The sequence below is a fragment of the Vicugna pacos genome, chromosome 3 (genome assembly GCF_048564905.1).
Source record: "Vicugna pacos chromosome 3, VicPac4, whole genome shotgun sequence".
NCBI lineage: Eukaryota > Metazoa > Chordata > Mammalia > Artiodactyla > Camelidae > Vicugna > Vicugna pacos.
The window spans coordinates 14,821,367-14,838,862 of NC_132989.1; the positions used below are offsets into that span (position 1 = coordinate 14,821,367).

Genomic DNA, 17,496 nt, shown 5'->3' on the forward strand with positions numbered 1-17,496 from the left:
GGAGATTAGCAGGCTGACATGAGGTGCTGCATGTTAGGATAAAGCAGTGTCAGGCCTTTCTGAAAGGGATGAGATGTAGAGGGGGACGGAAATGGTGCTTCCCCTTCACAGCCCCCACCCCATCCCTCCTTACCCTCCCTCTTGGCTCACTGGAGCTGCTCATGGGTGGGGATTCAAAAGCCCTGGCTCTGCTGCTGGCGTCCGCGTGACCTTGGCAATCCCCTTCCCCTCCCTGGGCCTTGCTTTTCCTGTCTTTACGAGGAAGGTGGGAAGTGTAAGAGTTCTTCCGGCTCTGACAGCTGGGTCTTCTGGCCTGTCCTCCTCAGGTATGTGTCAGAACTGACACTGGTGCGGGTGAAGGTGGCTGAGGCTGGCAGCTACACCATGCGGGCCTTCCATGAGGACGCTGAGGCCCAGCTCTCCTTCCAGCTGCAGGTCAATGGTGAGGAGCCCCCCGCCCTGCTTTCCTTCCCTGACCCTCCCCCTTCTTACACTGTCCATCCACCCACAGGAGGAGCAGAAGAGGCAGTCCTGGACTCAGGAGGCTGGGTTCTAGGCCAAGCTCCAACACTGACACTGCTGTGCACATATCCCCTCTCTGGGCCTCAGTTTCCCCAGCTTTACAAAGAGGCCATTGGGCTGGATTGGTGTTTCCAAAACCCCAGGCGTTCATGTCCCAGTGATGTTTCCTTCTCATATACCACTCACACTGTACTACTAATTAGATGGATATTTACTGAGCAACTACAATATGCCAGTCCATTCAAGGTTGTTGAGGCCCTGCCACCATGCAGCTTGCATCCCAGTGCGGGGAGGGTAGACATTCAACAGTAGGGGAAAAAACAGCAAGCCACATACAAGGTGAGAAGCTAACAAGTGCTGTGAAAGAAAAAGGAAAATTTTGTAGGGTAGGGAGGCTGGAGTCCCCCTGAGGCAGGGGCGTGGGGAGGGCTGCAGTTTTAAACAGCTGCATCAGGGCTGGCCTCACGGAGATGACGTGTGTGTGAAGACTTGCTGAAGGTGAGGGCATTAGCCAAGTGGCTATTTGGGGAAAGGGCACAGCGGGCAGTGCAAAGGGAGGAGCAACACAGAGAGGCCCGTGTGGCCAGAACGGAGCGAGGGGGAGCCTGGTGGGAGATGAGGTCAGAGCTGAGAGGGGGCAGTTGTTGGGCCAGGGAGGAGAAGATCTGCAGGCCCTTATGGGCCCTCGTGTGGACTTTGGCTTTTACTGTGACTGAAATGAAGAGCCACTGCAGGGTTTTGAGCGGAGAAATGACACAATAATGACTTACTGTTTTGTCAACTGACTTTCTAAAAATAAATTTATTTTGAATGAAAATTGAACCTCTCCATTGTAGATGGAAAATCAGCATCACATGTCATAAATATAAAGCCACCACTAAAATAAACTCTGAGGAAACAAAACAATGCTATTAAATTCTGGCTCTATGTTCTTGGCTGCCCAGGGCTCTGTTGCTCTTTGTTGAAAGGGAAGATTAGCAAACCTCAGAGAGGTGTTAAAGGCAGACTAGCACCCTACTGAGGCCTTCCCTTTGAAGGACTCAGAAAGGGAATCTGTCAGTTTTCGCACTGTGATTCCCGGTATTTACTGTTCACCTGCACTCTGCAGCTCCCCCTGCACAAGGGAGACTCTGGGCCCTGAGGGCCTTTCCCATTAACTGTCTGTTCTGTCCTCTCCATCTCCCGGGCCCTCTCCATGCAGTGCCCGTCCGTGTGCTGGAGCTGAGTGAGAGCCACCCTGCCAGCGGGGAGCAGACAGTCCGCTGTCGCGGCCGGGGCATGCCCCAGCCACACCTCACCTGGTCCACGTGTAGCGACCTCAAAAGGTGAGCAGACCCCCGGCCTCAGTCCCCCAGGGTACCCACAGCTAGCTGAAGTACCCAGTGAAGGTCATCTAGTCCGTCTTCCTCTGAAAACATTGTTTCAGGCTAGAGCCAAGTCCTGATGTGGCTTCTTGGAGATACTCTGCATGACCTTAATTGTCGCTTTTTCTCACCTTGACCCTGAGGGTCAAATGAAGAGTGGATTTTGCCATCTAGGGTTCTCAATTCTGGGGTAGGAGCGCCCCTGCTGGTCAGTTGAGGGATCACAGGAGGAACGGGTTTAGGACCAGGCGGCGGGGGAAAAAATGAATTGGACGCCTCCAGCCTCGTTCCGCCACCACCCCGTGGCGCTGTCGTGGCTCAGTTTTCCTGGAAGCTGACCTGGCTGCTCTCACGGCAGGTGTCCGCGCGAGCTGCCGCCCACGCCGCTGGGGAACAGTTCCCAGGAGGAGAGCCAGCTGGAGACGAACGTGACGTACTGGGCGGAGGAGCAGGAGTTCGAGGTGGTGAGCACGCTGCGCCTGCGCCGCGTGGATCAGCCCCTGTCGGTGCGCTGCACGCTGCACAACCTGCTGGGCCACGATATGCAGGAGGTCACCGTGGTGCCGCATTGTGAGTCCTCCATCCTCCGTGGCCCTTCACGACCCCTCACCCCCACATCAGTCCTGCCACTCTTGGAAGGTACCTGGGTGCCCACGGCAGGTCAGAGTCAGCACGGCCAGGGCACTCAGGAGCATTGTGGGGGGGTATGTTCTTATGCACATACACAGCAGCACAATAGTGGCACACGTGTACGTCCACAAGTATATGTGTATAAACCGACTCTAAACAGCACTGTCCCCTCAAAGTGTAGTAGTATGTACACTGTATGTACATCATAAGTTGTGTATGTGAGCATGCCTGATCCTTGGACATGGGTGCATACCCTCCAAGTGTAGATTTGTAACCCACAGAATGAAGAATGCCCAATCCCCAGACACATGCATAAAGCTAAAGTGTGTGTGTGTGTGTGTTTGTGTGAGCACGTATGCAAGCATGTTTATGTGTGAAAACCCACTGACTGTATGTTTGTAAATCATGAACATGAGCATGCCCAAGCCCCAGGCAGTTATATAAACCCACGAGTGAATATCTATAGGCATGTACATGCAGATGTGTGATCCCCATACAAGTGTGCAAATGATGCATTTACCACTCCTGTGCACGTGTGTGTGCTGACATAGTGCATGTCTATAAGTATGGAGAGGCAACACACCCTTCTGTAAAAGTGTGCAGCCCGAGCCCTGTGCATATATGCCTCTGTGCTGTGCATGTCTGTTAGCAGGTACACACACCTGCATAATTCTTGTCTATGTGAACAGTCCCTACTAGTGCCCAGATGCTATTGCTACCTGCCAGTCCCTGTACACGTATGTACCTGTGTGCATGTACTTCATTTATTCACCTGTTTCCTCATTCAGTAAATAGTGACAGGGTCTCACCTTCTCAGTGGAGAAGACCCAGCACTGCCTGTCCACCTAGTGCCTACAGTCCAGAGAGAAGGCAGACAAGGAACTAGACTTATGGGGGTCACACTTTGGGGCAAAAGCCTAGACGGAGAAGGGGCTCCATACCCAGCTGTGGGATTCAAGAAAATGTCCTGGTAAAAGGAAGCTAAAAGTCAATAGCTGAAAGATAAGTAGGAGTTAGCTTGGTGAGGAACAGCGTTCCAGTTAGAGGGAACAGCCTGTGCAAAAGCCCAGAGGCAAAGTGGGTTTAGCAAAGTTAATGGAATTCAGCCTGGCTAGAGAGCAGAGTATGTGTTTATTTAAGGACTGGAGGAGGAGATAAAGGGGAGGGGAGTGGTAAGGGAGGGGGCTACAGGGGAAGGCAGAAGCCAGTACAAGCAGAGCTGTGAAGTCTGTACGAGGTGTTGTGACACACTTATGGCTGCACTTGGGTAGGTCCATGTGTAAGTGCAGTTGCCATGTGTAAGTGACCTGCCTCCCCCTGCCCTGTGGTGGGATAGGTGGAGATTTTAATACCTTGTCTCACCCACGCTCTCACACATGCACACGTATCCTTGAGCAAGTGGGCACCTGCAGACCAGCCCTGAGCAAGGCAGAAGGGAAACATTTTTGTGCCATAAGAGGAGAGCCATGCACCAGCCCACGGAGGACTGCCATGGCTGGATGGAGGCTCCTCTTTTTACTCAGAGGTAGCTCCCTAGAAGATGCGGCCTTCCTTCCCAGGATGTGTGACCTGGTGGGGAGAAGGAGGAGAGGAGTGATGTTGGTCTGAGTCCTTGAGGAGGAGGAACAGGGCTCTCTAGAGAGCAGAGGAGGGCAGGCGGGGGACAGAGGAGAATAGAATGAGTTCCCAGGGGACCACATGGGTGGCCAGAGGGGCAAGGCAGGAGAGATGGGGGTCTGGCTAGGATGGATGCAGAGTGAGTGGGAAGGAGTGGGTAACTGTGCAGCAGAGAAGTTGAGGCCTTGAAGGTGGAGGAGACTCAGGGCTTGCAGGAGCCAGAGTTGGTCCTACTTGGTTACCCCAGTTTCCTCGGGGGGGGGTACGTTATAACTACCATCACTACCTCGGCCCCAGGTGGGCACTTGGCGTGAAATAGGGGAGGAAATGGGCTCCTTTCTGCAGTCTGGGTGCATCAGGCTGTGGGAGCTCAGTCACTAGATCCATTGGCCCCTCGGTCAGGCTCTGTCCTAGCTGTGACAGCCCCAGCCAGGGCATGGATTCGGAGGAGAGCTAAGCCACTGCCCGGCTGTCAGGAGCTTGCATCCAATCTGGAGCTATGACAGACAGGCCAAACGGACCCTGGCAGAGGCTGAAGGGGTATGGAGGCTGATAGTGATCCAGAGGTAGTTCCTGCAGGGCACGGAGTATTTATGGAAGAGGCTGAAGATGTGGCCCAGAGGGAAGAGGTTAAGGGTCTGACATCATAGGCCAAGAGGGGAATGGGGCTGGTTCCACAGTGGGCAGGATGGACAGAGAGGAATTTGTGGCGCCAGAGGTGGAGTGAAGGGAAGGGAGATGCCAGTACCCTGTTTGCTCGTTAGCACCTCTTGTCTCTGCTTCCAGCCCTGCCCTTCAAGGTGGTGGTGATCTCAGCCATCCTCGCCTTGGTCGTCCTCACAATCATCTCCCTCATCATCCTCATCATGCTCTGGCAGAAGGTAAGCCCCATGGGTACACACTGGCACACCGTTTTTTTTTGCATGGATCCCCCCACCCCCAACCATGCCGTCCTCTAGTGCTGCAGGATCTGGTTGTGTCCGGAGCCCAGCATGGAGCTCAGGTGTAAAGTGATCTACAGTGATGCTGGGTATCTGACCTGCCTCCAAACCCAGCAGCCTGGGCCAACGTGGGCTTGGTCCAGGCCATCCAGGGTTTCCTGTCTCTGCTGTGCACCCGGCTCCCCACCCAGAGTCCTACTCAGGCATCATCCCTGCCCATCCCAGCCACAGAGTGTGGGGCCTTTGAGGTGGACTGCATGGGCTCTAGCATTCTTCCAGCTCTCACCCACAGAGACTCCCAGCATCCTACTGAAATGCAGTCTAATTATATGAATCAGTAATTTCAATGGTCTCTTCTGAGATTTCACCATTCTGTGATTCCAGCACAGGATTGTAGCCATGATTCTATCATTCTAAAGTTCCAATACTGTGATTCCAACATCCTGTGATTTCAACATTCTAAGGTTACATCTTGCTGAGATTCCCACTGTGACTGACCCAGTGTGGGAGGGGCCATCCACATCTGGCACATTGTCCCTGCCTCATGTCACTTTCCAGAGCTGCCTGCTCATCTACTCCCATCTGAGGAGCAGCCGGAGTTCTGGGAGAAGCTGGTGAGGCGGTTCTGATGAGCCTGCCCCTCAGCCATCAGCTGCTCCTCAGCCACCTCCCCCTGGCACCTGTTCCCGCAGAGCCCATGAAGGCCTTGGCTCTATCAGTAACTTGCTGTGTGACTTCAGTTATGCCACTGCCCCTCTCTGGGCCTCGGGGTCTCCTGTCCTATCTGTTCCATAAGGAAGTGGACCTAGTGGGCCTCAAGGCCCAGACTCCCTCTGATGTTCTATACCTGGTCTTGGTCCCGCAGAAGCCACGCTACGAGATCCGATGGAAGGTGATTGAATCTGTGAGCTCTGATGGCCACGAGTACATCTATGTGGACCCTATGCAGCTGCCCTATGACTCCACCTGGGAGCTGCCTCGGGACCAGCTTGTGCTTGGTCAGTCCAGGGAGGCCTCAAATGGCAGTCAGGGGACTTGAGGCGGGTGGGAACACTGTCTGAGATCTGGGCCCAGCCTTGCCATGACTAGCTTTGAGACCTAGGGCTGAAGTCTTGCCTTCTCTGGCCTCAGTCCCCTCCTGTGTACAAAGGGGACAAGATGATCTTCCAAGAACTGTCCAGCATTGAGGTCCTGTGATCCTGTGACTGTGTGAGATGGGACGCCTTCGTGGCAAGAGAGGAAATATTAATGGAGGGCAGGCCGAGCGCCAGGCCTGTGCTGAGTCTAGCTGGAGAGGCTGAGAAGGTGCAGAGAAGCTGTACTCCTCTCTGCCGTGGGAGAAAAGCTTCCAGGAACTAAAGATAGGCCAGAAAGCAAGCAGGACTTAGACAAGACAAGGAAGGACGGGGATGCACTCTGATTTTAGGAGCCTCTATGGGGGAAACTCCTTAAGTCCATGGTGGCTTGAGGGATGTCTACGCTGACCTGACAGAGGGTGAGGGATACAGCTTCCTGGTGGGCCAGGAGCTGAGAGATCATCTCTCCCCCAGGACGCACCCTGGGCTCCGGGGCCTTTGGGCAGGTGGTGGAGGCCACGGCTCATGGCCTGAGCCATTCACAGGCTACCATGAAGGTGGCCGTCAAGATGCTAAAATGTGAGTGCTGGAAGCCCTCTGCCCTGCCTTCTGCCCGCGTGTCCAGACACTCCCAGAGCAGGCCAGGTTCTGACTCTCTCAGTGCAAGAGCAGTCCCGCCACAGCCAGCAGCGCTGCCGGTTCTGCTGTGGGAAAGAGGCTTCCTCACCCTGCCCCCTCCTCTGGGAGCCTCCTCCCCCACCTCCCTCCCGTCCTCTGTCCCCTTCTCCTGCATGTGGGTCCTCACCACCCTAGACCCCCTGGGTCTTATAGCACAGAAGACACAGAATAGGCCCCCGTTGGGCCTCCCTGGGGCCTCAGTGACTGGGCCGGGCCTGAGGGCCCCTCTCTCCCTCAGCCACAGCCCGCAGCAGTGAGAAGCAAGCCCTCATGTCAGAGCTGAAGATCATGAGTCACCTCGGGCCTCACCTGAACGTGGTCAACCTGCTGGGAGCCTGCACTAAAGGAGGTACAACCACCCCCCAGAGGAGTCTGGGAAAATGCCAGTGGCCAAGGCCTGGCCCCTCCCCACACGTCCTCAGTCCACGGACACCAGGCCGCTCCAGCTGGCGGGTCCATGCCCATCCTGTCCAGTGCCCTCACTTCACAGAGCCGGACGGGTGTAGGATTTAGCAACTCACAAAATCACATCACCTTCAAGGCCAAAGGACTCTTCAGGCCACCAGTCCCAGCAGTTTTTAAATCAAGCGGTCCTCTGACATTTATTGAGCATTCACAATACGTTTTAAAAAATTATTACAATAAGTGACAGCTCATGCGACACTGAAGTGAATGACTCCCCCAGCTCTGGAGACTGCCAGCATGCTCGCTGGGAGCTGCTGTCTTCGGATCATAGAATAAGGGCGCTCCAGCCAGGTGTGTTTATTTGAGACTCTGATTACAAGCTAGGCTGCAAAACAAATGTTATCACTATTTGCAGCTGCTTATTGTGAGATTTGGGACTTTCCTCAGTGTTGTGCAACCAAGACAAATGCGGAAGTGTGTTGTGTACGTAGGCCAGTTTGAATTTGCAGTGATCACACATTTCGGAATTTTTGATTCCACTGGTATCTTCAAGCTGTCACCAGTTGACTTTAGGTCAGTGTGTTGGGTTTGAATTTAAACAGTAACCCAATAATAAACAGTTGCCTTTGTTTACTTTATATACTTGGCTCCCAAATAAACTTTATCAATAACCACTAACCCTGCGCTTGCTGCATGCCAGGCACTAAGCTGAGCTGACAAAGGCATTAACTCATGGGTACTCAATGCAGCAACTTGAGGTGGGTATTCATAGCCCCATTTAACAGATGAGGAAAGTAAGGCTGACGGAGACCAAGTGCCTTGCTCACAATCAGGAAAAGAACTAAGTTTGCCTAGCGCCTATGCCTCTTTGCTGTCCCCCATGCAGCCTGTCATTAGTCTCATGGCCCTGCCGGGAAGGCCTTGGCCTCCCCGGGGACTGTCCCTGAGCCTGTGCCTCCGCAGGGCCCATCTACATCATCACCGAGTACTGCCGCTACGGCGACCTGGTGGACTACCTGCACCGCAACAAGCACACCTTCCTGCAGCGCTGCTCCGACAAGCGCCGCCCGCCCAGTGCCGAGCTCTACAGCAACGCCCTGCCCGGCGGGCTCCCGCTGCTCAGGTGCCAGGAGGGGGGCCAGGACCTGAGTCCGTGGGGGCCCTGAGGAGCGCCTGCTCACTCCCTCCTTGTCCAGGACAGGAGGCTGAGACCAGGGTGGGCAGAGTCACTCCTGGAGCCAGGTTTCACTTGTCTCCCCAGTCAGCCTGAGACCTGGGCCTCCGCCACCCCAGATGAGGGCATGACAGTCATGACCGTGATGATGGGGGGGACCACCTACTGACTGTCCAAGGTGTGCCAGGCTCCATGCTGAGCACTCTGCACATGTGACCTCTTGACCCCTCACCCTGCCCCATCTCGTGTCCTGTTACCTTCTCCCCCTCCACGGGGAGCACCCAGCGCCCTCCTGTCCCAGGCGACCCTCACTGTCTGGCTCCACACTCTTCTGCTCCCTCGCCGTGGCTTCCCCACTCCCTCCACACACCAGTCTCTCCACTGCCCCCAGGGCAGCTCAACCCCTTTCTTCTTCTTTTCCAAAAATAACATTTCTTCATTCTTTGGCTGATCACAAAAGCAATACATGTTTATTGCAGAGATAAGAGTAACTTCAGAATAGCATTAACCCATGTCCTCCCCAACATTTTGACTGATTTCCTTCCCTCCCCCTAGAGGCACATATGGACATAGTCCTGCAGCTCTCTGGGGAGCTGAAGCTGCAGGCAGAGGCACTAAGGCAATCATTGCCCACTCGCAGGGCATCATGGCTGCACAGTACTTTACAGGCCCCAGAAAGACATCTGGGTACAGGCCCTTCTTGTGACCCTTGTTCTGGGGTGCTGTAATCACCCCTGGGGGTGAGTTCTCTGAGGACATGCCCTGGGACTTATGTCATCTTGGCAGCCCCAGTGCCCAGCTCAGGGTGGGTCTGAGGTTGGCTGGAAGGGCTCTCTACCTGGTCATTCATATTGTGACAGACTAGGGGTGGGAGGGAGGGAGAGAAGAAATACATGAGTGACAGAGCCTTGCAGGCCCCAGGGATGAGCAGAGGGGCAGGAGAGGGAGGAGAGGGGAGAGCCTGTGCCTCTCCTGTGATACTCCTCTGCCCCCAGCCACGTGTCCCTGCCCGGGGAGAGTGACGGCGGCTACATGGACATGAGCAAGGATGAGTCAGTGGACTACGTGCCCATGCTGGACATGAAAGGGGATGTCAAATACGCAGACATCGAGTCCTCCAACTACATGGCTCCTTACGATAACTACGTCCCCTCTGGTAGGTATGCACGGGCTCCTCACACCTGCATGGCCCCTGCACCTGTGCAGTTGTGCATCCTTTTCAAAACCTTGATCCTGCCCAGCCTGGCAACAACCCTGCAAGGAAGATGGCCATGTGCCCACTTCATAGATGCAGAAACTGAGGCTGGCCACCCAGCCTAAGCTGCTGTGGTGTGGAGCTGCAATCTGAACCCCTGTTTCTGGGTCCAGAGATGTGCAAACAGCCCTCAGGGAGGGGAGGGGAGGGGAGAGGGTGGAAGTACCTGGCTTCCTGGGGCCTTGGGGAGGAGCAGTCTGCTCAGAGCCGGCCCCAGGCCAATCTAGAGCCCCTGCAGAGCCGACAGGCTGGGCTGAGCAAAGATGGCCATGGCTAATGGCAAGAGTTTTTCTGGCCAGTGAGGGCTCTGATAAAGTTGGAGAGTTTAAGTCAGATATTTGGAAATTGTTTTCCTTTTTGGGGAGGCTTAGAGGATCAGGAGTCACCTCTTTGGGACATTCAGCCTCCACAAGCCAAAGAGAGGGGTTCTCTGGGCCATGGGACACAGGATGGTGGGCGACCTTCTGCTCTTCCTTAGCTCCTGAGAGGACCTGCCGGGCGACTTTGATCAACGAGTCCCCAGTGCTTAGCTACACGGATCTTGTGGGCTTCAGCTACCAGGTGGCCAATGGCATGGAGTTCCTGGCCTCCAAGAATGTATGTGTGGTCCCAGTGAGCCGAGCGGGGCCCTGGGGAGGTGGGTCGCCTGGCCAGCCAGGGTCCTCCAAGTCCATGGCCCCATCAGGAGCCCTCTGGTGGGTGAGGATGGCGAATGCTCTCCTACCACATGGCCCCTCACACCCGAGCAGTGATGCGTTTTTCCCAAAGCCCTTGACGTGGAGGGTCTTTCCCCACAATTGCCCCCGGGGCCTCAGCGCCTGTCTCCTCCCTCCCCAGTGCGTCCACCGAGACCTGGCAGCCAGGAATGTGCTCATCTGTGAGGGCAAGCTCGTCAAGATCTGTGACTTTGGCCTGGCTCGTGACATCATGCGGGACTCGAACTACATCTCCAAGGGCAGCGTGAGTGCCTTCCCCGATCCTCCTGGTCTGAGTGGCTGTGGTTCAGAGGGGATCAGGGCAGGGCTGCTTATGGCCTGACCTGCCCAGCAGGGACAGGAAGGGGAGCCAGCAGCTGTGCACGGGGTTGGGGTAGGGGAGAGACACCGAGGGTTGTAGGGTTGGCTGGGGGCTCAGGTTTGCTGGTCATGGCAGGGGGCGAGGGACTAGCTGTAATGGGTCCTGGGCTGGTTGGAGGGGGAACAGGCCAAATGCGCCATCCCAGCAGTGGTGATGGGCAGAGGAAGAAGCCTCAGTGACAGGCTAAGACAGATGAGTAGGTGGGAGGCCGTATTTGGTTAAAACGTGACCATCTTGCCTCCCGGTCATATCCCCACTTTCCACATGGGGTCAGTGACCCAGAGCTGCAGGGATGCAAGGCAGCCAGGTGAGAGCTGGGTGGCACTTTGCCACGTCCCTGCCTCCCCGACGCCTACCACCTCAGCCAGAGGCCTCTCCTGGGGTCAGGAAGGGGGCCTGTTCCATGAGGAGCCTCAGACCCTGGGGCGCTTCCCCACAAACAGGGACTACCACGCCCCCAGCTTGTGGTGAAAGAAACTCAGCCTCCTGATCCTCTGGCCAGCCCTGGGGTGGGCGTGGGAACCCTGTACCAGCAGAGATGGGCCCTCAGGGACTGGGAAGTGAGAAAGAGCTGGGGGGTGGGAACTCCCGGGCCTCGTCGGGGCTCCCAGGTGCACAGTGGGACCCGGCCCCTCCTTGCACTCGGCACCCTCTGCCCTCTCGCAGACCTTCCTGCCTCTGAAGTGGATGGCCCCCGAGAGCATCTTCAACAGCCTCTACACCACCCTGAGCGACGTGTGGTCCTTCGGGATCCTGCTCTGGGAGATCTTCACCCTGGGTACCCCTTCTTCCCCTGGCTCAGCGGCACGACACTGCGTCCACCTGACCGCTCGCACCTCTGTCCTGGTGGGGCGGTGGGACAGGCTGTGGGACAGGGACCAGGGGCTCTGGGTCAAGTCCCAGCTCTGCTTCTTTCTGGTTGCTGTGTGACCTTGGCAAGTCTCTTGCCCTCTTTGGGACTCTTTACCTCCCTATCTGAGTATATAGATGGGTTTGGACAGTTATGTCAAAAAGCCTGCTTGGCTCGGATGTTCTCTGGTTCTCTGATTCTGGGGAGGGATGTGGCCTCTGTCCAGGGCCTTTGAGGGAACCCACATTGCCCAGTGCCAAGGCCACCTCACCCCTCACCCCTCACCCCTGCCAGGGCTGGTGTGCCTCTCCCTGTCCTGCTGAAGAGGGTTCCTGCTGCTTTCCCAACACCCCTGGGCCTGTGTCTCTTGCTTCTGCTCCCCAACAGGTGGCACCCCGTACCCAGAGCTGCCCATGAACGAGCAGTTCTATAACGCCATCAAACGGGGCTACCGCATGGCCCAGCCCGCCCACGCCTCCGACGAGATGTGAGTGGACCGTTTGGGAAGATTTTTTTTGGGTGCAGGCCACTGATACCCAGCTTAACCCACTGAGTTCAGAGATCTAGAAAAATCTAGGTATAACCAGATCCAGGTGTTCAGATGAGGTCATCCACAATCTCTCCTTCCACTCCTGGGCTCTGCTTTCTTCCTTGCCAGCCTCACGTTCAGGCTGGAGCCATCCCATTGGCCACGCCCCAGCTGCTTTCCCCACAGCTCCAGTGAAAGGCCCAGAGCTGATTGCCAAGGCTCAGCTGGGGTCACACACCCATCCAGAGCCCACCCCTGAGCTGAGGGGATGAAAACTCCTACTGGCCAGACCTGGGTCACATGTCACCAAGGTGTGATCAACCCCACAGAGCCACTGAACTAGGGGAGGAGAGAGGGCTTCCCAAGGGAGCGTCCAGGCACAATGATGGGACAACCCTCCCCTCCTCCGCTCCCAGCTCCTCTCACTACTCACTTTGTGCTGGGAGGCGGTGGACCGTGAGCTGGAGGCCCTGACCCCTCTGCCCCTCTCCTCAGCTACGAGATCATGCAGAAGTGCTGGGAAGAGAAGTTTGAGATTCGGCCGCCCTTCTCCCAGCTGGTGCTGCTTCTCGAGAGACTGCTGGGCGAGGGTTACAAAAAGGTATGTAGAGCAGGGTGCAGGGTGGGGAGCAAGGAGCTCTGGTCCGGAAGTCAGACACAGGGTACAAGGCTCTGCGTGACAGGCTGGTGTTCAGGGAATCATCTTTTACCCTGTTTGGGTCTCAGTTTCCCTGTTGGTACTAATTTTTAAAAAATGGGCTAGAGCTGTGAATAATTGATTTTCGAGGCACGGAGTTTTTAAAAGTGAAATCCTCAATGGAAGCTGATTGATTTAAAGTGAGGGCAGGGAGCCTGCACCCTCCTCCTTCCTGCATCCTTCCCCAGGCCTCTGCGCTCAGGCTAAATCCCGTGCCTCCTTCATAAGTCTGAATAACCCCAGCCTAGTTGACCACTAGGGGCCTGTTGCAGGCTCGTGCAAGGCAAATAGAGCCAGCAGGGCCTTAAAACCCTCCCTGCCCAGCTATGAAGCTACAGTAAGGAAATGCACATGTCCTCTGGCCCAGACTCGGCCCTTTCCCTCAGCCCGTTCCTAAGCCCACTCCCAGCCACATCTGGTTACGGCCCTGGGACCAGTGGATGGAGTGGAGTTGTCCCCATTCAGTAGCAAGGGAAACTGAGGCCCCAGCGAAGGAGGACGTGGCAGGCCAAGAGCCCATACCTGTCTACCCGAAATGGGGGAAATTTAGGGTCGCAGGTGCTGGTCTGATCACTGCCCCCTCCCTGGGTGGCCCTGAACACACCTTGCCTTGTGGGAGGCCAGCTCAGCCACGTGGCTTTGTGCAATTCTCCCTCCTGTCTGAGCACCAGTTGCCTTATTTATAAGGGCTGGGTCAGAATCTGTCAGATGATCCCTAAAGGCATTTCTGGTCTGACCATCCCTGTGTCTCGGGTTCTCCTGCCCCGTGGAGCAGAAGTACCAGCAGGTGGATGAGGAGTTTCTGAGGAGCGACCACCCAGCCGTCCTTCGGTCCCAAGCCCGCTTGCCCGGCTTCCACGGCCTGCGATCCCCGCTGGACACCAGCTCTGTCCTCTACACTGCTGTGCAGCCCGAGGGTGACAACGACTATATCATCCCCCTGCCCGACCCCAAACCCGAGGTCGCTGATGAGGGCCCGCTGGAGGGTTCCCCCAGCCTTGCCAGGTAGCCACGCTGACGTGTGGCCCGAAGCAGTAGTGTGTGTGGCGTATGTGTGTGTGTGTATCTGTCCATGTCTTCCTGCCATTGGGCCTGCCTTAGAAGTAAGTTACCAAGGATAGGTACATATTTCCGCCAGCGATCAGAAGAGGGAATTGAATCCATTTGAACTTTGATGACCTCAGGTGAAAGGGGCAGGCTGGTAAGAGAGAAAAAGGGCTGGGACTTAATTGCGAGGTAGCTGTTCCCTTTAAAGGAGTCCCCAGAGGTCATCTACTCTGTCCCCTCTCTAGGCCCCCATCTACCCCTAAGGAGGACAAGAGGAAAATCTTGTTGGCGTCCCAGCACCCCACGTCCTGCTCTGCAGTCATCGCCAGCCCTAGGGCTGCTGTCTGTCCTTCAGCACCACGCCCTGAGGCTCCCAGGGAGCCTGGCACAGTTGTAGGAGGCAGAGGTGTCTACAGGAGTTCAGGCCAGAATTCAGACTAGGGAGGAGATCCATGCTTTTCCTTTGCCTTGGGTTGTGGTGGAGTTACAGTGTGGGGAGGGTCACAGAGGACGGCCTGGCTCTCGTGTGGAGCTGATGTTCACACAGGGTCTGCCCTCAGCCGGAGAGAAGGGTTCCCCTTGAGGCCAGACCCACACCCAAAACCAGATCCACCCTGTGGCGAGGTGGCAGGGGCCCCAGCCTGGGTTCCAGCTCCAGCTCTGCCAGTAGCTGCTGCGGGACCCCACCAGGCACCTTCGCTGCGAGCCTCTCCATGTGCACACACGGGACTTAGAAGGCCCTCCCCACTCTGTTTAAGAAGCGAATATTCCAAGGCTCCAGGTAGCCAGTGTGCAGTGGAACTAAGCTCAGAATCCAAACAGCTTAGGGTGTGAGGCTAGTGCTGTTCCGTGCCCTCAGACAAGCTGCTTCCCCTCTCTGAACCTCAGTTTCCTCATCTCAGATGAAAACAATAGTTCTATTTGGAGGCTGTTGTGGGGATTAACTGAGATCATTACACATTCAGGCACGCGGGAGATGAAGACACTGATGGGTGAACAATGAACTTTGGAGTCAACTGGGACTGCTCTGGAGTCCCAGTTCCTATGCTTACCTGCTGTGTGATGCAGGGCAATGACATAACCTCTCTGAGCTGTACTTTCTTCGTCGTGCTTGCCTTGCGTAGTGCTTACAAGGGTTCCGTGAGCTCAAGTGTGTAAGGTGCGTGGTGTGAGGTCGGACAGATAAAACACTCTACATCGGTGCTGTTACTGTTTCACTGTGGTTCCCTCCTAGCCCCTCACTCGCTTGCCTTCCCCCTCTAGCTCCACCCTGAATGAAGTCAACACCTCGTCTACCATCTCCTGTGACAGCCCCCTGGAGCCTCAAGAGGAACCAGAGCCCCAGCCTGGGTGCCAGGTGGGGCCAGAGCCAGAGCCAGAGCGGTCGCCGGATTCAAGCTGCCCCGGGCCTCGGGCTGAGGCGGAAGACAGCTTCCTGTAGGGGCTGGTCCCCACCTTCCCCTGCCCGAAGCTCCCCCTCTACCTCCCAGCACCCTGCGCCTCCCGGCCTGGCCTCCCATCAGCTGTCCCCTTCTGGAAAGCTTTTGCCCCTGGCATGTCACACCCCAACCCCTGGGGCTGGCTTAGGAGGGAAGAGGACTGCAGGGGCCGGGACCAGCCCTCTGCCTCTGGGGAGGCCATGTGACTCTGAGCCAGGATTCTCCCAGGGGACTCAGTTTCCCCATCTGTAAGATGGGAAAGGTGGGCCTGGTGACTCACGATCTGGGACTCTCTCCCTGGCTGGCAGATGTGGAGGTGGGAATCCCTGCAGAGATTCTCAAGGTTCATGAGGTGGTAAATTCACTTTTTTTTTCTGTTCAGCCAGCTGCCCCTCAAGGAGCTGCAGCTCTCTCCCTGCACTTTTATCTCCCCAAGAGCTGGGGAGGGGACCCTAGCATTCCTGGCTCCGGGCTGAGCTGGGGCCTGGCCTTGGACAGTATTTCCTCATCCAGAAGCCACCTCCCACCGATGCCAGTCTTTGCTTCCCCAGGCCCAAGCTGGTCTGGGGCCTTCTGTGCTTAATTAGTGCTGGGGGCTGAGCCAAGTACAGGACACCCTGGCCTGGAGCCCCTGCCCCGGGCACTCGGGGTACACCTCCCCATAAAAGTGCCTGTGTCCGTGTCTTCTTGGCCCCTTGAGTCTAGGGGCCTTTATCTTCATCACTGCCAGTCTTAATCCACTCACCAGAGTCCCCAGGGCCAGACAAGCCCCACGTCTTTGTTGAGTGTATTGACGTGCCTGCAAGAAGTGTACGCACATGTGGACCTATATATGGACCAGTATGTGTACTGGACCCGCCAGGAGACCTTGGAGGAATCCCTCACCCTCCCGGGGCCTGTTTTCCCTGTTGACAAATTAGCAGGTTGGACTCTGACTTCTGGTGCCCTGCCAGCACTAGCATTCTAGAATATTCCAGGAGCTGCATACTTGCTCAGATGAAGCAAAGCAAAACACCCCAAACCTCTATCCTAGGGGTCAGCCGGGGCCTGGGGAGATTCCAGACCACAGATCATACTCTGGGCATTCAGGAACTGTGCCCCTTCCCCAGACCCTGGCTAGTCCCAAAAGGCCAGCTGCCCAGGCCTTGACTATAAGTGACAGCCAGTGTCCTGGAGATCCCCCAGCAGCTGCCCCATGGACATGGGGAGACCATGGGACCCCTTTCAGCACCTGCATGACCTCTGGAGCTATCCTGGGCAGAGGTGGCAGAGATCGCAGGTCAGGCCATCTGGTGCAGCCCAGCATGCCAGGATCTGCTGCCCAGGCCTGTGCCACAGACATAAAGGACAGAGAAAGGACAAGAAGCCTTGGATGAGGGACCTAAGAAAGGGGCGCAAGAGGTGGGTACTTTGGAAGTTGCTTTCCCACCGGACAGCTGCCCTACCCTGAGGCAGGAACCATGGGAGATGGCTTTGACTGCCCCAGGATGCTCACCTCACTGTCACTGCCAGTCCAGTGGGCTCTGGAGGTGCCAGGGGAGTGAGGGCTGTGGCCCAGACCGCTGGCAGGGGAAGGGCCAGAAGGGGGATGAGAGAAGGTCAGCGGCTCTGGGCACCAGCCCCCTGTGCTGGTTCGCACCTCCCTGTCCTGGGACCACCGAAGTCTGGTCAAGGAGAAGGTGTGTTCTCACTACGGTACCAAAGATGTAATCACCTAGGTTTACAAGTATTTTTAGGACTCACATTAACTCACATTTATACAACAGAAGTGCTATTTTGTATGCCATCAAGTTTTCCTCTCTGTGTACTTTTTTTTTTAAGAGAAAGATTTTAATATTAAACCTGGTGCTTCTCACGCACAGACTTCGTGGTGTCTCGTGGGTTTGTGTCCCTGGGCCCGGGAGGTGGCAGAAGTGGCGTGGGACAGACAGGCTCCCCCAGCTGTAGGATCCCGGCACAGACCCCTTCAGTTCAAGTCTCGTTTCCATCTGTAAGATGGGGTTTTCACGCTCCCTGTGGCCTTTGCTGGTACCTTGCTGGTACCTACCTGGACCTTAGGCTTCGCTTTTCCAAGGTGTGAAAGAAGGCTCTTCTGGCTCTGCTGTGCCCAGTTCTGGGATGGGAGCCTGAGCCTCACCCCACCCCGACTCCTACCCCCACCCCCACCCGGCTCCACCATGTGCTTTGGCTTTAAC

At 56.2% G+C, this 17,496-nt stretch overlaps 1 protein-coding gene and 1 long non-coding RNA gene across 3 annotated transcripts in view; one reads left to right on the forward strand and one right to left on the reverse strand.

Annotated features, from left to right (window-relative positions):
* PDGFRB (platelet derived growth factor receptor beta) overlaps window positions 1–17,164 on the forward strand; it is a 37,170-nt gene extending 20,006 nt beyond the window's left edge. For both annotated transcript variants that reach the window (XM_015239390.3, XM_006204449.4), the window contains 16 exons: window positions 327–442; window positions 1,724–1,847; window positions 2,245–2,456; window positions 4,920–5,014; window positions 5,940–6,072; window positions 6,625–6,729; window positions 7,067–7,177; window positions 8,197–8,356; window positions 9,403–9,563; window positions 10,141–10,259; window positions 10,500–10,622; window positions 11,406–11,517; window positions 11,977–12,076; window positions 12,614–12,719; window positions 13,591–13,820; window positions 15,126–17,164. In XM_015239390.3, coding sequence (XP_015094876.2) covers window positions 327–442; window positions 1,724–1,847; window positions 2,245–2,456; window positions 4,920–5,014; window positions 5,940–6,072; window positions 6,625–6,729; window positions 7,067–7,177; window positions 8,197–8,356; window positions 9,403–9,563; window positions 10,141–10,259; window positions 10,500–10,622; window positions 11,406–11,517; window positions 11,977–12,076; window positions 12,614–12,719; window positions 13,591–13,820; window positions 15,126–15,303 — 2,185 coding nt within the window. In that variant the 3' untranslated portion in view covers window positions 15,304–17,164. The remainder of the gene's footprint in view (window positions 1–326; window positions 443–1,723; window positions 1,848–2,244; window positions 2,457–4,919; window positions 5,015–5,939; window positions 6,073–6,624; window positions 6,730–7,066; window positions 7,178–8,196; window positions 8,357–9,402; window positions 9,564–10,140; window positions 10,260–10,499; window positions 10,623–11,405; window positions 11,518–11,976; window positions 12,077–12,613; window positions 12,720–13,590; window positions 13,821–15,125) is intronic.
* On the reverse strand, window positions 3,631–5,015 carry LOC140691377 (uncharacterized). Its single transcript, XR_012067006.1, has 2 exons — window positions 4,901–5,015; window positions 3,631–4,085 (listed from the first exon to the last, which is right to left on the reverse strand). It is a non-coding gene; the product is annotated as an uncharacterized lncRNA (long non-coding RNA).
* Window positions 17,165–17,496: the final 332 nt, after the last annotated feature.